This window comes from Vidua chalybeata, chromosome 4, assembly GCF_026979565.1.
Source record: "Vidua chalybeata isolate OUT-0048 chromosome 4, bVidCha1 merged haplotype, whole genome shotgun sequence".
Taxonomy (NCBI): domain Eukaryota; kingdom Metazoa; phylum Chordata; class Aves; order Passeriformes; family Viduidae; genus Vidua; species Vidua chalybeata.
This window is the reverse complement of record NC_071533.1, coordinates 1058631-1077705: the sequence shown is the minus strand read 5'-3', so window position 1 is coordinate 1077705 and position 19075 is coordinate 1058631. Positions and strand designations below refer to the sequence as shown.

Genomic DNA, 19075 nt, shown 5'->3' with positions numbered 1-19075 from the left:
GAAGAAGGTTAATAACATGTCGCAGCAATACATCAGCTGTGTACAGTGAGGAGGACAAGCTGCCCTTCAGATTCCCATGGAAAGTGTTGATGACAGAATCTGTGAGATCAGATATGAGAACAGGTCTTTGTTCTTAAACGGTGAGGAGAACGTTGTGTGTTTCCCCACAAAACACTAGCTCAAAGCTCGCAGCCACAGTAGGTAGTAATTATGGTTAGTTGGTACTCAGCTGAGGTTAAAAACCAAGAAAGATCAGAGTTCTCTGAAACATGTTCAGCCTGCAAAATATTCCCTGACATGGGCAGTATTCCTCATCCTGGTGATTATGGTCAACCTTACCACATATTTTTGGCAAAGGATTTATCCTTGACCAGGGCATGGCACTACTGCTACCCCTGGGTTCTGCAGCTCTGTAATAAGAGTGTTTCCTCTGGAATAAGGATGGTCTGGTTGCTGTAGCTTTTCCCACATAATGGGATTTGAAACCACATTTCTCATTAACATTTCCTATCTACCAGGCTGCAGAGGGTTGTTCCTCTGCTTTTGGCATCCTGTGACCATGGCCTTCCTTTAGTTCCTTTGCTTTTCTCATAGTTCCACTTCTGAATTTGACCACAAAATCTGCCTGTGCTGCTTACATAGATGTGGAATCAAATGGAGTTATTGCTGAAATGTGTTTGCATTGCTGTGTCTGAAGGCATTGGACCCACTCCCATCAAGTACCTCCTGTGAAGTGCTAAGTGCTTTAAAATCCCACTGGAAATTACAGGCTCCAGCTGCCTCTGTGAATGGACAAATAAAAGCCAAAAAGTTGCCTGTTTATTTCACAGCTGAAATTACTCTGAACTTCTCAGAGACAAGAAAAGTGATAAAAATTCCCCAGTGCTGAATTTGCTGCTGGTTACTCAAAACACCTGAGTATTGCTCCTGATGCCTGCAATATGGAAACCAGGAGAATGCTGGAGGGAATGGCAATATTTATTGCTGTCACCTGCCTGATGTAGCATGAAAAATACCTTAGGATTGTGAAAAACAGGTTGGCAATTCAACTACAATAGACTATAATTTAATTTTTTTCCTTGGGTGGAAGGGGGATACTAGGAAGAGGGAGATCAGCTTTTCAAGACAGGAATTTGTATGAGATAAAGTATCCTGTTCCTATTGAATGTGGAGAGGATTTAGATGCTGACTTTCTTAGGTTACCTTTGCAATACTCTCTGCATTTATTGAATTAATTTTCTTTTCCTTTTTGACTGAGATTGCAAAACCTCAAAGTTTAGTGAAGACTTGCTCATCAGACACCAGCAGAAGTGCCAGATCAAGGATCAGTTTGCAAGTCAAAGGGATCAACAGCCATTTTGGCCTATTTGTGCTTTTGTGTTTCTATTTGATACCAGTTATCCCAGAGGAGAGACCAGGGTTCAGGGTGGTTACTTCAGCATGGAATAACCCTGACTGAGTAGACACGTCCTGTGTAAATTTGGCTAAGTCCTGTGATTTCTCAGTATTGATAAAATCTCAGCAGGGCTGGATAAGGTTACAGCAAAGTGAGGCAGAAAAACACTCAAGTTTTGAAATACTGGGCTCCATGGAGATGGCAAAGGTAGTAGTCTGTAGTAATGGGAAGTTATTAGAAAACAAGGACTCTTTTCTGGATACTCACAAAATACAGTTTGACTTGATATATTTGTTACTATGAGAAAAATGTTACCAGAGAAGTTTGTCCCACAGAGCCTCAGCTTAAATAGCCATGTCCAAAGTATCTGACTTATGCAGACAGTCAGCTCAGAGATGTAATGGTATTCCAGCTCCTAATCTTCTCTTTATCCCAGGGTGAGGTAGGAATGTGTATCTGATATTTGTAATGGATCTGGCCCTTGTGCTTACAGAATGGGCTCAATGCTCTGCACCTGGCAGCCAAAGAAGGCCACGTGGGACTGGTACAGGAATTGCTGGAAAGAGGCTCGGCTGTGGATTCTGCCACTAAGGTAATTGATGCATGTCTCTAAGTTTATCCAATACATATGAGAAATATAGACAAACCCCCAAAAAGTACAAAATAAGAGAATAATGTGAATACCGCACTGGTATTTAAACTATTATTTCTGTTATGGCCTGGGAGTTGCCTTGCTGAAGCTCATTGGAAGTAAATGAAGAGGAAAATATAATTTCTAGTATAATAAAGGGGAAGCATTAGAAGTTTTTAGCAATGCCAGATTTTAGTTAATTCCAGTGACAGGTCCTCCTTATTTTAAGGAGAATTAGTATAGCTCCAAGTACTTGATTTTTTTCAAATCTGTGAAAAACAGTAATTGACTTTATAATAGCCAGAGTCTTTTCACCCATGGGCACAATGGAAAAAACACCAGTGGGATGAATTATTTTCCCTTTAGCCTTTACACCTCCATGTGCATGAATGCTATTAAAAAAACCCTGCTGATTGAAATGATTGCTGAAAAGGGTTAATAATAACTGGAATTTTCCCCCTCCCTCTAACAGAAAGGGAATACAGCCCTGCACATTGCATCCTTAGCAGGACAAGCTGAAGTTGTCAAAGTTCTGGTGAAGGAGGGAGCCAATATCAATGCACAATCTCAGGTATGATGCTCTTTTCCCTTCTCACTTCTAAAAGTTATTTGGTGAGCTTTTATAAGACCTGAAATATTAGACACTGCTTCTAAGCATCCAAGCCTGACAAATCAAGCAAATTGAGGCATTCTTTCCTAAGTAGAATAAAAGTAAATACTGACTTGAAGTCATTATATGCTCATTGTTGTTGATAATTCCACACTTGGAATTGATAATTTTAATTGATAATTGTTGTTGATAATTTAAGAAAATTTTCTTAAACGATTTCTGGAAGAAGGCTAGGAATTACTAAAAGATTCCAAAGTGTATAAATATTGTATTTGAGTGGAATTTGGTGAGCAGTAATGAAGAAGATAATTGCTCAAGGGCTTGATTTTTCCAATTGCTTTTTATGGTTATTTTTTGGCTATAAGTTTGCAGATAACTTACTCCAGGCTTCCCAACTCCTTCCATATGTGGTCAGAAAGAATTTCAATCAAAAGTTTGTGATGTGCATTTGAACTAGGGAAAATCACCTTGTCCTGGCAGGAAAACCAACTGTAAAAACTGCCCTCTTATTTCCACTGACATGAAACTTGTCTGGTCTTCCAAAACACACCAGAGGACAGGGTGGTGTCCCTTACCTATGATTTCCTTTGATTAGGATTAAGAACCATTTATCAAATAAATAATTTGATTAATATCTGTAAATGCTGCATTAATTATAGCAACTGTCTGTAGCTATAAGGGGCTGAACAGGTGGTATAAAGATAAAGAAACCATATCTTTCTGAAGCACTTGGCTGGTGACATCCTCAAAAAAGAAAAAAAAAAATTGCTAGCACTAACTCCACAGCTTGCTTACCCAGACCTGGGAAACTGGGACCTGGAGGGTTTCCTGCTGCTTGGTGTTACAGATTCACCATGGACAGGGTAAGGTAAGTAGAGAGCAGGAAACGAATAAACAGCTTTCCAGAATGAATGTTTGTCTGTTCCATTAGCACATTTTCAGACAAGAGAAAGAAACTGAAAAAAACTTTAAGTTGCCCAACTCCAAGATTTTAAAAATACATTCTTTGTTATGCTTTTTGCTCCAAAACTATGGAACAGCTCTCTCAGGACAGCTGATGGTCAGTTGCTCCCCATGCTCTAGTCCCTTAAAAGATAAGAAATGTAGTTCCCTTGTTCAAAAATATAGCAAATCCCTTTCATAATGAACAAGCTGGATGATTTTTTCATATATTTATCAACCTTTAATGTGTATTGGAAGATAAAAAAGTCTTTAATGTTTTGAGCATGGTAAGAGAAATAATTGTTAAAAATATTTTCACGAAGCGTTATTCCTCAAAAAGTCTTCCTAAAAACTTTTCCTTATGCTGAAGAAACAAACAAAGTTTTCTAAATTAAAAAAAGAAAATCCAGTTAGAATTGTAAAATGTGTTCACAGGTATTACTTTTTGTTGTATTCTAGCTTTGAAGACATTTATTGTTAGCACTGGATGCTTTGTGTCATGTACTCAGAGCTGTTAACAGGCATTTGCTACTTGACTTAATTGAGTTAATCTGATGGAGGACATTTTCCCCATTACTGCTCGCTGCTTTCCTCCAGGCAGGATGGATTGAAACTGCTGGGATACAGATGTGTCCTGCCTCTGTGCCTTGTTGTCTTAATTAAACAAGTCCTGTTGACTTGACTGGGAGCAGGAGTCCTTAACATGCTGTCATCCAGCTTTGGGGCCTTTGGGTTGTGTCTTTCTGCCCTGCTGTGCTTTTCCAGAAGAAAGGAGATGTTCAGAGGCTCTTGCTGCCACTGCCCAAGGAGACATTCCAGTGGAAGGTGTCCCTTAATTATAAAGTAACGTTTTTGTGCTCCATGAATGGAATGAAGCTGATGGATGTGCATTTCTGCTAAAGGTTGCATTGGCATGTCAAGAATCATGTGTCATAGAAAATAAACGTTACAGAGGAAAAAAAAAAAAAAAGAAACTCCAAAATTAGTAAAGAATAGACATGTGGTTTATGATACCAGATGAAGCAAGGTTGAAACATACCTAACTACAGCTGGTCAAAAAAGAAAAATATGACGTTAGATAGGAAAAAAGGAAAAAGAGTGACTGAACAGAATGTGCTTGAGTTACCAAAAACTCAGGTTTTCTTGTCCAGAAACATGTCACTGATGAAAAAACAGAGAAGAAAATACAGATCAGGAAAGGGCTTAATCAAGAAAGTGAGAAATGAACCAAGATACAAATTAAAGATAAAATGGAATACAAAAGTGAGAAATTGTAACTGAAATGCTCAACTTCTAATTTTTGTATTTTCCCTCAATTCCATTTTTAAGAAGAGGTGCCATGTTGTCACCCTCAAATCTTTTAGCTGCAGTTGTTGCCATTGAGGGTACACTGCATCTTCTCCTTGGTATCTCTGTTATTTCACACTTTATTTTTTTTAGGCCCTGTGAAATGCCCTTTGCTGGTAGTGTTTTAGTGCCAGGAGAGTTACTCTAGTTGCAGCATCACTTCCTCCTTAAAGAATTCAGTATCTGTCAAAGTCATTCTCATTTTTTTCAGTGATGACAATTTCCCATAGTGACAAAATTTCTTCTCTGATGGTGAACTGGTAGATAAAGGACTAAGATGCTCAAGCTCAAGATGCAACTTGAGCTTGTTGAGTTTGATGTTTTTCCTTTCATTTTCTCAATTAAATGGCTTAAAAACACTGGCTTTCATCAAAACTTACAAGCAATGACATCTGAAACACCACACTCATTTTCCAGTTCTTTGCAACAGCAAAATAACAGAATTATCTCAGGAAATGCTATTAAACCCACTGAAACCACTGGGTTTACAAACCCCATCTGTGCTATCTGAGGCTGTTAAGCATTCTGGGCTCTGATCTTATAGGTTTTGGGTTTCTATTAGATTACTTTGCTTTGCCCTTCAGTTTTATGTTGGCCTTCAGAGATATTATTTTCTTCATCTTTCTCTTTTAAAAACTCTGTTCCTTTTGAGCTAACATGTCATCACTGCTATTTTTAGAGAAGTAATTTCTATTTTGATACAAAGCCTAATTGCACAGAGATTACTAATTGAGTGACTCCACTTCCAGTTGCGTGCGTGCCATTTGAGAGCTCACGTCTTCCTGGAGCATGTTTCAGGCAAAGGCTGGGACAAGGACACACCCAGAATGGCCAAAGATCTTCAAGATGCTGCTCTTTGCTGGCATACTTCCACCTAGAACTGGACAAGTGTGGAATTTTTTGGCTCAGAAGTGCCTTTTGCTAGAAATATTAAATAGTAAATATATTTATATAATGAGTATGTATAAGCCCTTTGCTTGATTGACTCCAGGCATAGTTCAGTGAGCAGATCTAGACAGGTACCATTAGGTGAAAACTCGATTTCTGCAATTTCTCTCCTTGATGTGACCATTATTTTGGTCCCGTGTAGATCTGACCAGGCTGCTTGTTGGTAATGCAGGGGTGGTATGATCGAGAATGCACAGTAGGTAATGGATCCACTGGGGTGTTCCAGGCTGTTCCTTTGAACTTTGTGTTTCCTTGCGGAACAGAACAGGGTCCATCCCATGGATGATCAATGTCATACATGCTGAACTATGTGTTCACTTGGGTGGGTGATCCTCCAGGTACTTATGAATTTCAGTGGGAAATTCATGCAAAGTCTTCAGGGAGCATTGGAATGTTCCATCAGGCAGACCCATGGAAGTGGAATTGGCCACTCACTTCTGTCACATCCACCCACACCCATGCCCTCATCACCCACCTTCGCTGAGCCCAGCCTTACCCTTCTTCCACAGCTGCATCATCTCTTCACCCCAAACCTAGTCCTAGTTGTTGCTTGTGCATTCGAAAAGTAACAATTTCTTGTGCTCTTCCTCTCAATGAGATCTACATTTTTGACATACTAGGAATTTTTACATGAGTTCTTGAATTTTTTCCAGGTGGAAGACATATCACCAGATTTAGTCAGTCCAACCCTTTCCTTTGATAAATTACTCTCTGTTCCTGTTGCTTTCTCTTTAAGTCATCCTGGACCATGTGACTAATGTACAGGTATCAGAGATGTCCGATCACTGGAAATCAGCCTTCCAAATGTGCTGATAGCCTGACTGCAGCAATCCTCCTAACTTGAGTGTTCCTGTAGACTGTCCCTGCAACAGTGATGCTGAGCTGTCCCAACCATGCCTTCCTTAGGGAATGGGTCCATCCTGACATTCTTCCATTCCAGACAAGGTCAAGAAAAGCCTCCTGTAGAGACTTGCACCTCCCAGGATGAGGCACTTGGACAAATGCCAAGTGATTGAGGTGCAAAGCTGAAAAGTAGAAGGCAAAATGAGGAAATACAATCTGCTCCTGTTTGGGAACAGTAAGGGAACTGTCACACTCTGTAGCCACCTAAGAATGAGGTGATTCCCTTCAATGTTAGAATTCCTGCCACTGAGTTTACAACGCAATGTGTTCCCCATTAGGATAGGTTGTGTTTTGACCACTGCTTTCTATAGGGGCCCTCAGGAAAGGAGGAGCTACCTTTTAATCATCAGATTACTTAAAGTGACCCAGATACAGAGAGAGCAAGGATTAGATAAATCAGTCTTCCCCCAAGCTGATTTTGTTGTTTAAAAGCCCTCCGGTTTCCTTTCCTCGACATCCTGCTCTAAGCGCATTGGCAACGCATTAGCCAAGAAATATTGTTGCTTAAGTTTGCCCCTGTTATGGTCACCACTTCCTAGGTCCATGTACAGGAGAGACTGTTGTGAGCAGTCTCTCTGCTTGAGCTCTTATCTAGACTTCTGATCAGCTGGAAGCAATCCTTAGAGCAGCATATTTCCAGCCTCAATGCATGCTCCCAAAAAGAGCTATGAGAGCTCTGTCAGCATCCACGTTCTGTGTTACTACAAAAGCAAAGGGGGGATTTAGGTGATTCTCAGAGAAGTGATCAGCTTGTCTCTGTCAGGATGCCCTAGGATTTGCTTTACCAGGGATTGCTCCCCCCATGGGTTGTAAGGATAATCTAACCTTTGGAATGGAGCACATTTTGCAGAGTATTTGCTACTCCATTATGACAAAATGTTTTAATTCCACCAACTGAGCTTTCTTCTTCTACGTTAATATATTTAGAGAGGCAGATTTTTAGCTGCTGTGTATCAGGAGGAGACATTTAGCAACAGTTGGTCATGGCAAATGTAATAAAGGGGCAGGCCCATTATTTTTTCACTGAAAGGGAAAAAAAGGGAAGAAATGCCTTCTGGAGGATTATATGGATTTTGAGAGATGTAAACAAAAGTAATACATTAAAAAGAATGAAAACAGCCAAATATTTCAACAAAGACTGAAAACAAACTGAAAATATTTACAGTATAATTCTTAGTCAGTTCTTTGAATTTACTGCTATGGAAGGATAAATAGTCTAGATGGAAATATTCTAATTGAAACAAGAAGTGGTTTTTTCAGCCAATTATACTTATTCTGAGAACATTTTAGCTTTAGGAGGCTGCAGGAGCTCAACATGCCAATGGGATGGGTAAGGGCTCAGCAGACCAACACACCATATTTCTCCCCTGCTGGGATGACGCAGTGGTGACTGTGAGAACCAGGCAGTGCAAATGTTGGCCATGTATATTTGTGAGTGTGGGGATGACTGAGCCACAACCAAATAAATAGAAACATCTTATTTTTGGTTTTAGCACAATATTGCAGTCCTTCCAGCCCTCAGCCACGCAAAATAAAAGGATGCTTTCAGGACTGCTTTTTCCTCACCATGTTTCAGAAGGCAAACCCCAAATGCAGTTTTGGATGAGTGCCCAGATTAAAATCTGAGACTCTTCCCTGACTAAACCTTTGAGCCCTCACCTATGTCCAGCATCAAAGTGGTGTTTTCTTGTGCATGACCAACCTGTTCTTATCCCATTATTCTCCATCAGCTTCATTTCTATTACAGGCTCCCTTGGAGTAAAAACGTTATTTCACCAGCATAGAACATCTTGATTTCTGACTGGCTGTGTTTCAGGCCCTGTTATTACTTGGCTGTTCCTGAGGAAAAAACTGTGATATTTGAAGCTACTGAAATAGAATATCTGTGCTCTTTACATTCATCATCTGGGCTCAGAAGTGGCTTGGACTCACACTTCCCAAGAGAGGGGCCTTGCAGTGGGGAGGCAGCAGGTGTCATATACATAGTGCTGCTCTTGGAGTCCTGGGTGATTCCTCATGAATGAACTTGGCAAGTTTATCACAGCCCAGGCAGCATCATTTATCCATAGGCTTTGTAATTATTGCCATGGTGTAAGTATAGAGTGGCAAACACTATTTATATTACTAGGGAATTAGTGGGACAGCTGAAGGGGTGGTGCTATTTTCAGTGGAGGCTTCTGTGTCACTACATTTTAAAAAGCAATATTTATTACAAGTTACTTTATAATCTGTTGTCTCAAACAAGTGAATACTTTTCTTTTGGACCAGTTTAGGGACCAGCCTCCCTAAATCCAGTAATTCTTACCTTGTTACTGACTACTTTTCTCATCTGGAGTCTTTGGGGCTCTGTGGGCCTCAGCATCTGCCAAGGGTGATGGATGCAAGAGTTGTCACCTGAACAATTGGCTGATACTGGCTGAGGGATTTTTCAGCAGGTCACAATAGAGTAGCTTGCTTTCCCCTTAGGGATGTTCCGCTCTACACCCACCATTTCTATGTGTACCGATACTTACATCTAATCTCTGTGTCATCCTTACTGGCTTTGTTATAAAAGGAAAGGATAGCCCAGGCAAGTGAATATATAATGTACTGCTCACTTGGAAGCATGGAGGAAAATTTCTGCTCTGAAAGCATGTGGTGCTTTCATCAGAAATCCACAACATTTCATTTGGTTGTGGATGCATCTAAAGGGTATTTTTACTGAATCTCTGTCATAATGTGGATATAGGAGCTCTTGATTTGAATATGCCCAATCTTTTTTCAGAGTAGCCCACTTTCTGTGGCAAAGTGATATTCCTTAGGCACCTTAAAATTAAATTATATTAATTTCCCTTTATTTTTTCATTTATCTTATACCCTTATCTTCACAAATTTCATGGTTGCTGTTAGATTGAATGTAAATATAGATGTAATACTTCAATTATTTAGGAGATTTTTTTTTTAATAAAAAAGAGTTTCTTTGCTATGTTAAAATCCTGGATTTTGATGTAAACTAAGAGCAACAGAAAAGAGACTTCAAAAAATTAACATGGGTACCTTAATCTATCCTTAATTCACCCTTTTATACAGAGAATCTATCCTGCTCAGATATAATCCTCTTTTGAAGAGTTTATTTATAAACTGGCTGAAAATAATGCTCTGAGTATAATGCACTGAGCAAAGTTCCCAGAATTATGATATTGATGGTTCTATCGAGATGTGTACTTGGAATTTAGTTTGCAGATTGCATTTATTTGTCACCTTCATATTTAATTGATTACCATTAGTTTATTGCTTGGATTGTTCACTGAGTCACAGAAGGGCTGAGGATGGAAGACACCTCTGGGGCTCATCTTGTCCCCTCCTCTGCTTGAACGAGATCACCCACAGCTGGCTGCCCAGGAACATGTCCTGGTTTTTGAGTGTTTCCAAAGATGGAGACTCCAAAGCCTCTCTGGGTGACCTGTGCCAGTGCTTGGTCCCCTCACAGTAAAAAAGTGATGCTCAGTTTGTGCCTACTGCTTCTGTTCTTTTCCTTCCCTGCATAACATTGTCCTCTTGGAGACAGAACAACCTGCTGGAGGTATTTCCTCTCCTGTAGAGATTCCTGGCAGCTGGGATGAGGGAAGCAGTGCCTGCAGGTAGAACTGTTAAGGTGAGGCATAGATGTCACCAGTTTAGACTGGTACCTGTGGAAAATGGGGAAAACAGGAAGATTGTCTGTTGCTGAACAAAGATGTAGATTAGGAGCTTTCTGTTCTTGTTGAAGCTGAGCAATATTCTGAAGAACAGAAAAAACCCTCAAACAGGTCTTGAACTTGAAGGTCCCCAAATGGTCATGATCTTACTGCATAAAGCAGTATTTTAGCACAGGACCATGACACACAGATTTTCTAATGTGTGTGAGTTGTTTGATGAATAATCTAAGCTTGTCTCACTCTTGTCTCATTCTTCATGTCAATATCTGGGTTTTTTTGAGTAAAACTAAGTAGATACAAGCATTTGTTTGTAAACCATTGCATGAGGTGCCAGTAATCTCTGTCATCCAATACAGTCTTAAACAGTTCCTGGAGGCCCATAAAATAATACAAAATAGTTATGTTCATCCGGGTTTATGGTAACTGTTTAGTCAAAGGATGCTAACTCTCGTAAATCCTCTTCAAACAGGCAAAATGTAGAGATTATATACCTCTGTTTTCTCTCTTTTCTATATCAGTATGAAAAAAAGATATATATTCATATATGGATGTAAGGTATATGGATACAATAGGTATATGGACACTAAAGCCCACAGCTAACAGTTCAGTACTGTCTGCAAAGAGGCACCTTAGCTCCTTGAAAGCCTGCCATGAAATAAACCTCCACCAAGCTATAGAACTGCATGATTTTCTCAATACTCTAATAATCCTTCTGCTTCTTCAGCCTGTGTTCTTCATTAGGCCTTGGGGACAATTTAATGATACAAATTCTGAGTCATATATAGACTTGCCAATTTACATTAATAGCTTGAAAAATCATTTGAGAGCTACTCATTTTCTCCAATTAGCCAGTAAGTCAGTGAATGTAGTAGAAAGAATGGAGTATGAAATATTTTCTGTTTAGTGATAATTTCTCATTCTGACTTTATATTATAGCAGTAAACATCTTGCAGTACACATTTGTGGGGGTAATGAAATTGGAGTATTCTGTGCTCACCACGAATACTCTGATGAAACTATTGTTTGGAAATGAATGTTATATATCATTACACAATTATTTTCGATTTTTCAGATGATGCACCAAATCTAAACATACAGACAGAACATGATTGCACAGCTGGGCTTTACAGGAAAGAAAAATGTAGTGCATTTCTCCTTTTCCAGGTCACAGTCAGTATTCTTCCTTTAATTCTGGATGGTATGGAATCATAAACTGAGTGGAAATTTATTGAAATACACAGTGCTCTCCACTGGCCCAATAAACTGGATGAGTCCCATTCCACATGCTAAGGGGAGAGGTCAGTCTCCCTTGCAGTACGGCCATGGAGAATCATTTCCCATGGATACAGCAGGAGACACCTGGGGACAGTGAAACAAAAGTCAAGGGAAAATGTTTTCTTTAGTTTGGGGAGCTATGGGATTTTGAGCTTCGACATATCTCTAGAAGTAGAACAGAGAGCTGGAGGTGTACAGCTCTTAGCAACTTAAAGATGAGAAACTAGGAAGGGGACTTTAGGTTGACAAAAGGACAGGAAACGAAGGGAAGAGTCTGGTTTTTGTGTGCTTTTCCATTGAGGAAGTGCGTGACTGGCTGAGAGAGAGAAACTCGCTGTGGAGGACACAGACAGATCAGAGAAACCATGTGGGGTGGGAGGAAGATGGAACACCTGAGGTCCAGTGGCCAGGGGAGAAGGAGGAGCTCCAGCAGGGCTAGCACGTAATCTCACTGCCAAGGAGAGCAGGCATATTCGGAATCCTAAAATAGGAGTTTCCTGGCCAAGGGCCAGGACTGTTGCAGTTGGGGACACTGCAATTAGAAGCTTTGAAACCAGAGCTTCACTGAAAGCAGACTTCTCCCTGCCAGCAGACCAAGTCAGGCTTGACCTTGCCAGGGGGAGAAATTCAGAGGAATGTTTTCCAGCATGTCTGGTAAAGGCAGTTTTGCTCATAGCTCTTAGCATGTTGTAATTCCCAAAATGAGTCAGATTTCAACAAAATATATACAGTAGTTTCAGACTATAAATAAAGCCTGAAGGAAAACAAAGATACTATGGCTTTCTCTGCAAGAATTTTCTTTCTCCTAATTTCTGTTGTTTCAGGTGTGATTGTAGCACAGGTATGATAGAATGGGTACACTCTTCTGGATCTCTGTGTAGAAAAACATGAAGTATTTCTTGGTATTAAAAGGTCATTAAGTCATGTATGTGTTGTTTATAGTCTCCTAATCCAGGATTTATTGTCCTAGTTCTGTTCCAGAACCAGGGACTTGAGTTAATTAAAAAAATTACATTCTTCAAAGCTTTTAAGCAAATTGATTTACTGTGGCTTGAAAATTGTCATATTCACCCAATTCAGTCAGTGTGATCCTTGTAATATTCCAAGCTAGAAGGATTTTACAATGGCATGTATTACATTTGAAAGATTAGACTTTACCATGAAAATGCTGATGAGGCGAGTGGAAAATTACTATGAGTTATCCCTCGTAGTTTGCCACGTTGGTTCTTTCCGGAGTGGGAAGGAGAGCTGGAACAGTGAGCCAGCTCAGTTACCTGCAGGCTCCTCTGTGCTGTTCCCTACAACTGCAGTGGAAAAGAGCCCAATCTGTTCCGAATTCCTTCTGCCAGCTCATGCCTCTGCTTGGCAATCCCCTGCACCTTCCCAGTTACTCAGTGAACAGCCTTCCTTCATTTTTTGTTATGATGGGATCTCTTATATCCCCCTCCCTGTTAAGAGCTGTGGAGCAGCCAGGAGACCAGAGGTCCCTGATGCCTCAGCTCCTGCCCCAGAGAGACATGGGAGAGGCTGGCTCTGTGTGCTTCCAGTTTGCTGCCTGGTTTTAGCAGTGATTTGGGAGGAGGAAGCTTCCCATCAGCCTGACCTTATTGTTAAGAAGCTTTTCTTGATGTCTTACCTGAATTTTCCCTCCAGCAGCCTTGTAAGCTCTGCTTTTTTTTGTTTTAGTCATCATGATCATGAAGAGCAGACCCCTCCCCTTTAAAGACTGTTTTCCTCCACTTTGCCCTTTCCAGCTGGAACACTACCATGTATTAGCCTTTTCTCAAAGAAAGATAGCTTCCCTAAGGAGAGAGATTTTTATGCCAGTGCAAGGGTTTTCTTTATTACAGCAGAATGAGCTCCTTGACCAGTGACCTGTCTCTGGAAGACTTCTGTGACCTCCAGGGCCTTTTTTACAGAATTCTTCTCTTACTTGTCATTCCCTGTGTGCATAGTTGATTTTTCTGGCAGTAGTGTGGAAAATTGTGTTGGTCCCTACTAACTTACCTTTCCAGGTCTTCTGACCACAGCTTCAAATGATGATCCTGTGGTGTGATGGACTTGCAGACTTTGTTGGTCATACTATCTGTGACTATAATAAGAGTCCATCGTTTGAATAATTTCTGAGACTATTGGATAATTGACTCCTGTGCAAAGCCCCTCAAAATACACCCACCTGGTTTTGGCACTGAACTGCTGTTAAGTGTTCTCTGGGTGCCATTTTTTAATTCTGTGTCCCAAGATTGTTGATGGAAATGTCAGGACATTATGTAAAGCAGCATTAAAAGATTTGCTACAACTTTTATGGCAGATATCATAGGGCATCCACAACAGAAATTGTGTTTATTGCCTGAACAGTCCTCTACATTTGTAAACACAGAGGGGGGTTGTAAAGACATCAGTTCTACAATTTCTGTGTTATCTAGTGACTGAAAAATGAGATTTCATTTTGTTAGGAAATTATTGGAATGTTTCCACAGCAGGTTTCCTAGAAAGAATAATATTGGCTTCTCTTAAACAAGGTTTTTGGTTATCATCGTGTCTGTATTAATTCTGATTGCTTGTGTGAATGCACAACCCTGTCATTCAGTGTGACAGCACACAAGATAATAAAAAAAATCAAATAAATTGCTTATGGTTTATTTTGTAGTTAAAAGTGCCATTTCAAGCCAGAAGATTTTGTCCTCTTATGTTACATCGTAGTCTACAGAACATTGAAGAATTTTCCAAGATCTTCTTAGAAATCCTAAAAACTTTTAGAAATAAATTATTGATCAGGCAGACAGCTCAATTCTATGCCTCTCTTTCATCAAGATTCTGTAAGTTATTAATTAGAATTGTTTGCATTAAAATACTTTATTGCAAAGAAAGAACTCACATTTCTACTGTAGGTTGATTGATTTAGAATAATTTCTTAAAATTACGTTTTATCCAGAGCAAATTATTTTAATAAATTTAGGTAATTTTAATTTAAACTTTTTATTAAATGATAACTGAACCTGCTGTATGGTCAGAAATGCAGTTGTTCTTTTGCAAGGCTGAGTTCCTTTATGTTGGATGCTTTGCAATGTTTTATGTATTAGAAATTTTACATAGTATGCTAAGCCTTTGCCATCTCTACTGAGCTTGTCAGAAGATATGGACTTCATGGTCTCCAGGGGATGACGTCTTCAGTTAAGTAAATGTAATAAATGGAGGAAACTCTTGCTTTCTTGTCAGCTTTCATAAAACTTTATTGCCAGTTTTACATCCCTGAGCATTATCAGTAAGGAATAGCTGTATTAATAATTAGTGTGTCCATTGCTTCCTTCAAATACGTCAGAAGAAAATGAGTGTAAAAGCATGGAGAGTTCTGTGGGTTTAAATTACACTAAGCATGACAGTATTAAGGGAAAAATACAAGGTTGTTCTTTATACATTCAGTTACAAGAACACAAATCCATTTTTAGTTGTGTATCCACTTGTGGTTCACTATTGTTGGTACATGTAATTTCAGTGTGACACTATTTTCTCCTGTGTCCTTCCTAGAATGGCTTTACTCCCTTGTACATGGCAGCTCAAGAGAACCACATCGAGGTGGTGAAATATCTCCTGGAGAATGGAGCCAACCAAAGCACAGCTACCGAGGTGAGGGGGTTTTCTCATATTTTTCTCTGCTTGTGTGTTCAGATCACTTGAAGTCAGAACTGTCTCTAGAGGGCTTGTCTGTGTCAATTGGCATCAACAGGTAGTTGTCAGCAAGCTTTGTTTTAGAATCACAGAGTTGTTTATGTTGGAAAAGACCTCTCTGATCAAGTCCAACCATTAACACAGCACCTGGGTCTTGGGATTTTAGTTGAATTCTGAAGTGGTGAGGCTCTCTATGGTGCTGGGTTCACAGAACCATTTGGGAGGCCACCTGCTCCAGCCTCTTGCTGCTGTTCCCTTAAGTTACACTGATTCTGAGTCTCTCCTGTGAGGTGGTGTAACTTGTGAGTATTCATTATTGGCTGTGACTGGTGTAAATTGGAAACCAAATGGCTAACAAGGATTGCATCAGTGAGCTTGATGCAATGAAGCTGTTTTCTCCACTGACACTTTATTTTTACTGCTGGACCATGTGGGTGTAAATAGGCAGAAGGATGGTATTAACTGGGGATGTGGATTGTAAACCTGCGGTAACTCCTGTGCAAGTAGGAGAGACACCTATGATGGAGAGAGACTCCTATGATGGAGAGAGACTCCATCTCAAGAGGAGCAGAATCCCACAGGCTTCCTTCCACCTATGAGCGGATTTAGAAGCAATGGAGAAAACTCCTTGGTCAGTAGGACTATGCTCATTCTGTTTCCTCTTTCTGCCAAATGTTCTTCATTCTAACTAAAGGACTGAGTGAACAGGCTCTGTGCTGCAAAGTGTGTCATCTTCCTGTTTGTTCTGTGGATGTGGATGTGCCATGAGAAGTAGCTATAGCAAAATTCCTCTCTGGCCAGAGCTTTTGTTCCTGTTTATTGTTTTCTCTAGTCTGTCCAGAAACATTCCCTTTCTGGATTGCCTTCATGAGTGGATGAATTTGAAATGCCAGTGCATTTATGCTCCCTCTCCTTCCCTTCAAACCTGTCAGTGTTAACAGCTGTCTTACTGTCCCTTCTCTCAGTGGATACTGTACTATTTGATGACAGCTCATAAAATAATCCCCTCGTAGATGTGGCGATCACATTACATGTCAGCTTTCTGAAACAGAAAATCCCATATGATTGCCAGGCAACATGGCAGAAACACACTCCTTGTGAAGGAGTCAGGTGGAACTGGGGCTCTGCGTGAGCCCAGCCCTGCTGCAGCCAACAGTCCCCTGCTGGCAGCCAGCTCCCAGCAACTCCTGCTGGCTGGGAATTCCTTCAGTTTACAGGAATTGTGAGGGTGAGATGGTTATAATTCATGTGGCCTCTGTTTGAATGCAGACATTCACAGAATGCACACTGTAGTCTGGTTTTCTAGAAAAGGCAGAGAGGAGAAAAAATAAAATATATTCCTACTCTGACCCTGACTCCAAATTTGTCTTCTGCTGTCCAAAAGATCGGTTTTCGCTCTGTAGCTTGTAAAGTAAAGGCTCTTGATCTCTTTGCTGCTTAACTAGGTCAGTTTTAGGTTCAGGTCCTGCTGAGATGATGACTTCCGTGATTGTGTGAGTGTTCCTGAAGGAAGGCCTGAGCCAACATCGCTTTCACATGTACCCAGGGTTCATCTCCTGAATAGGATGAAGGAATGGTGCATTCAGTAAGATGGGATGATAGCCTGAACTGTGATTGTCACTGAAATACAGGAAGAAGGTCCTTCTGTTTAGCATCAAAGATTGACCCTGCTTATGGGAGGTGAGGACATGAAAAGCTGTCTCCAGGCTTTGGTCAGCCATGCTTTCCAAAGGCAATAGGAGAGGGAATGCAGAAAGGGTTACATCCTTCTAGAGAAGGGTGCATGGTGAAATGGTGCAAATCAAATGGATGAACTTGTCTTTGAAGCCTTGAAACTTGCACTGCCTTTGGATGCATTTCATTTCCTCTCACACTTATATATGTGCAGATAAAAAAGGAGACGAAGGATGAGCTTGGTTTCAGAGTCTCTAATCCAGTATTTGTTCTCATGTTCCCAGAGGCAAAAGGCAAATGCATTAAGCCATTTCAACACCTTATGTAGCCCCAATCTCAGAATAATCTTTACAGTTCAGCTGTTTTGTCAGCTGTTCCCCCCTTTTTAATTCAGTGTACAGAATTTAATCTCTGTCACAGGCAGAACCCACAGCAGTATCGCTGTTACAATGCACCTACCCACAGCTCAACGCAAAAGGGAGAGAAAGTTATTTGATTACTGAGGGGAAAAATTGCCTTGGCAATTCTTCAGATGTTTCTTTCAACATATGTTAGCTCTCATTCCTTCCTAACTTGGCCTTTATTCTTCTCTCATCTTTCCATATTCCTATTCTGAAGCAATGCTGTCCCATCTCTCATGTAGTTACAGCACACCTGTGCTTAGGGAGGATGCATGACCAGAGCAAGGGTTCAGTTTGAAATCAGAATGAAAGATCTGGTAGCCTGTACTACTTCAGCCAGGAGAGCAAGCTGCTATCATGTTACCATGGACTTTAAAGCACTGGTCATCCCAGGCAAGTGTGGAGGAGCAAGACAATTTTAAACTAATTTAGAAACAAACCTACAATTATGAATGACAAGCAAAGATTGATTTCCTGATTTTCTTTTTCCAAAAACCACAAATAATGTGAAGTTTTCCTTCTTCAAATCATGTTCCTACACATGATCTGGATTTCTTGACTCATGGTTCATGTGTAACTTGGCATGGGAACAGCAGTGAACATATTTGATGCACTTCCTTTTGCAGAGATATTCAGAAACATATTCTCTCTGTATTTTTCACTGTTCAGTGCTCAGTGAATTTACCAAAAAATTGCTAAAAATATGCTTTGTGGCCCATTTGAAGACAAGTAATTAAGAGAGATCTCTAGAATGATCCTTTGCTTCCACTTGACTTAAAGAAAGATTACTTTGAAGCGTAAAAGATCTTTCAAAACATTTCAAATATTTGAAAGCCTTTTGGTGGTGTTTGAAAGAGTTAAAATGTTGTGCCTCCAATCTCATGTCCCTGGAGATGGAGCGCAGAGGTGGAAAACAGCTGGGAACGCGCTTCCCGAGTTGGTGTGCGCAGAGGGCGCGGTGCAGCTCCCCGAGGCTGTCCGGCCGCGCTGAGCACCCCTTGTTTCCTGCCCCCCAGGACGGTTTCACCCCTCTGGCTGTGGCACTGCAGCAGGGACACAACCAGGCGGTGGCCATCCTGCTGGAGAACGACACCAAGGGCAAGGTGCGGCTGCCGGCGCTGCACATCGCCGCCAGGAAGGACGACACCAAGTCGGCGGCGCTGCTGCTGCAGAATGACCACAACGCTGACGTGCAGTCCAAGGTAACGGGGCGGGCTCTGGGCCCAGGGACAGCACCTTGAAATCCCTGCATCCTCGTGGGCAAACGGAACTGCTCCGCTGGGGAAGGACAACTTGCTCCACCAGCATCACCAGTAATACCTTGAAGTTTGCAGTGTTAAGCTACACAGTAATTACCAAGTGCTCATTTTTTCACGTTTTAGTTATGCCTCCCATTTATTTGATAACCAGCTTTTTCTCATTATTTGCAAACCAGAAGCCACTGGAACGGAAGCAGAATCACTGCTTCCCTATTAAGTAGGATATTTGTTTATTGCCCACGGGAGCATAGGTTGTGTTTAAAGTTAATGCATGCTTGAATGGCTTTTCCCATAATTAACAGCATAACTCATTTCAGAAAAAGCAACATAGTTCTTTCGTTTT

At 40.7% G+C, this 19075-nt stretch overlaps 1 protein-coding gene across 29 annotated transcripts in view; it reads left to right on the top strand.

The window, feature by feature from the left end:
- ANK2 (ankyrin 2) overlaps window positions 1–19075 on the top strand; it is a 261369-nt gene that overhangs the window by 142889 nt on the left and 99405 nt on the right. For all 29 annotated transcript variants that reach the window (XM_053940019.1, XM_053939994.1, XM_053939996.1 and 26 more), the window contains 4 exons: window positions 1890–1988; window positions 2500–2598; window positions 15258–15356; window positions 18490–18675. In XM_053940019.1, coding sequence (XP_053795994.1) covers window positions 1890–1988; window positions 2500–2598; window positions 15258–15356; window positions 18490–18675 — 483 coding nt within the window. The remainder of the gene's footprint in view (window positions 1–1889; window positions 1989–2499; window positions 2599–15257; window positions 15357–18489; window positions 18676–19075) is intronic.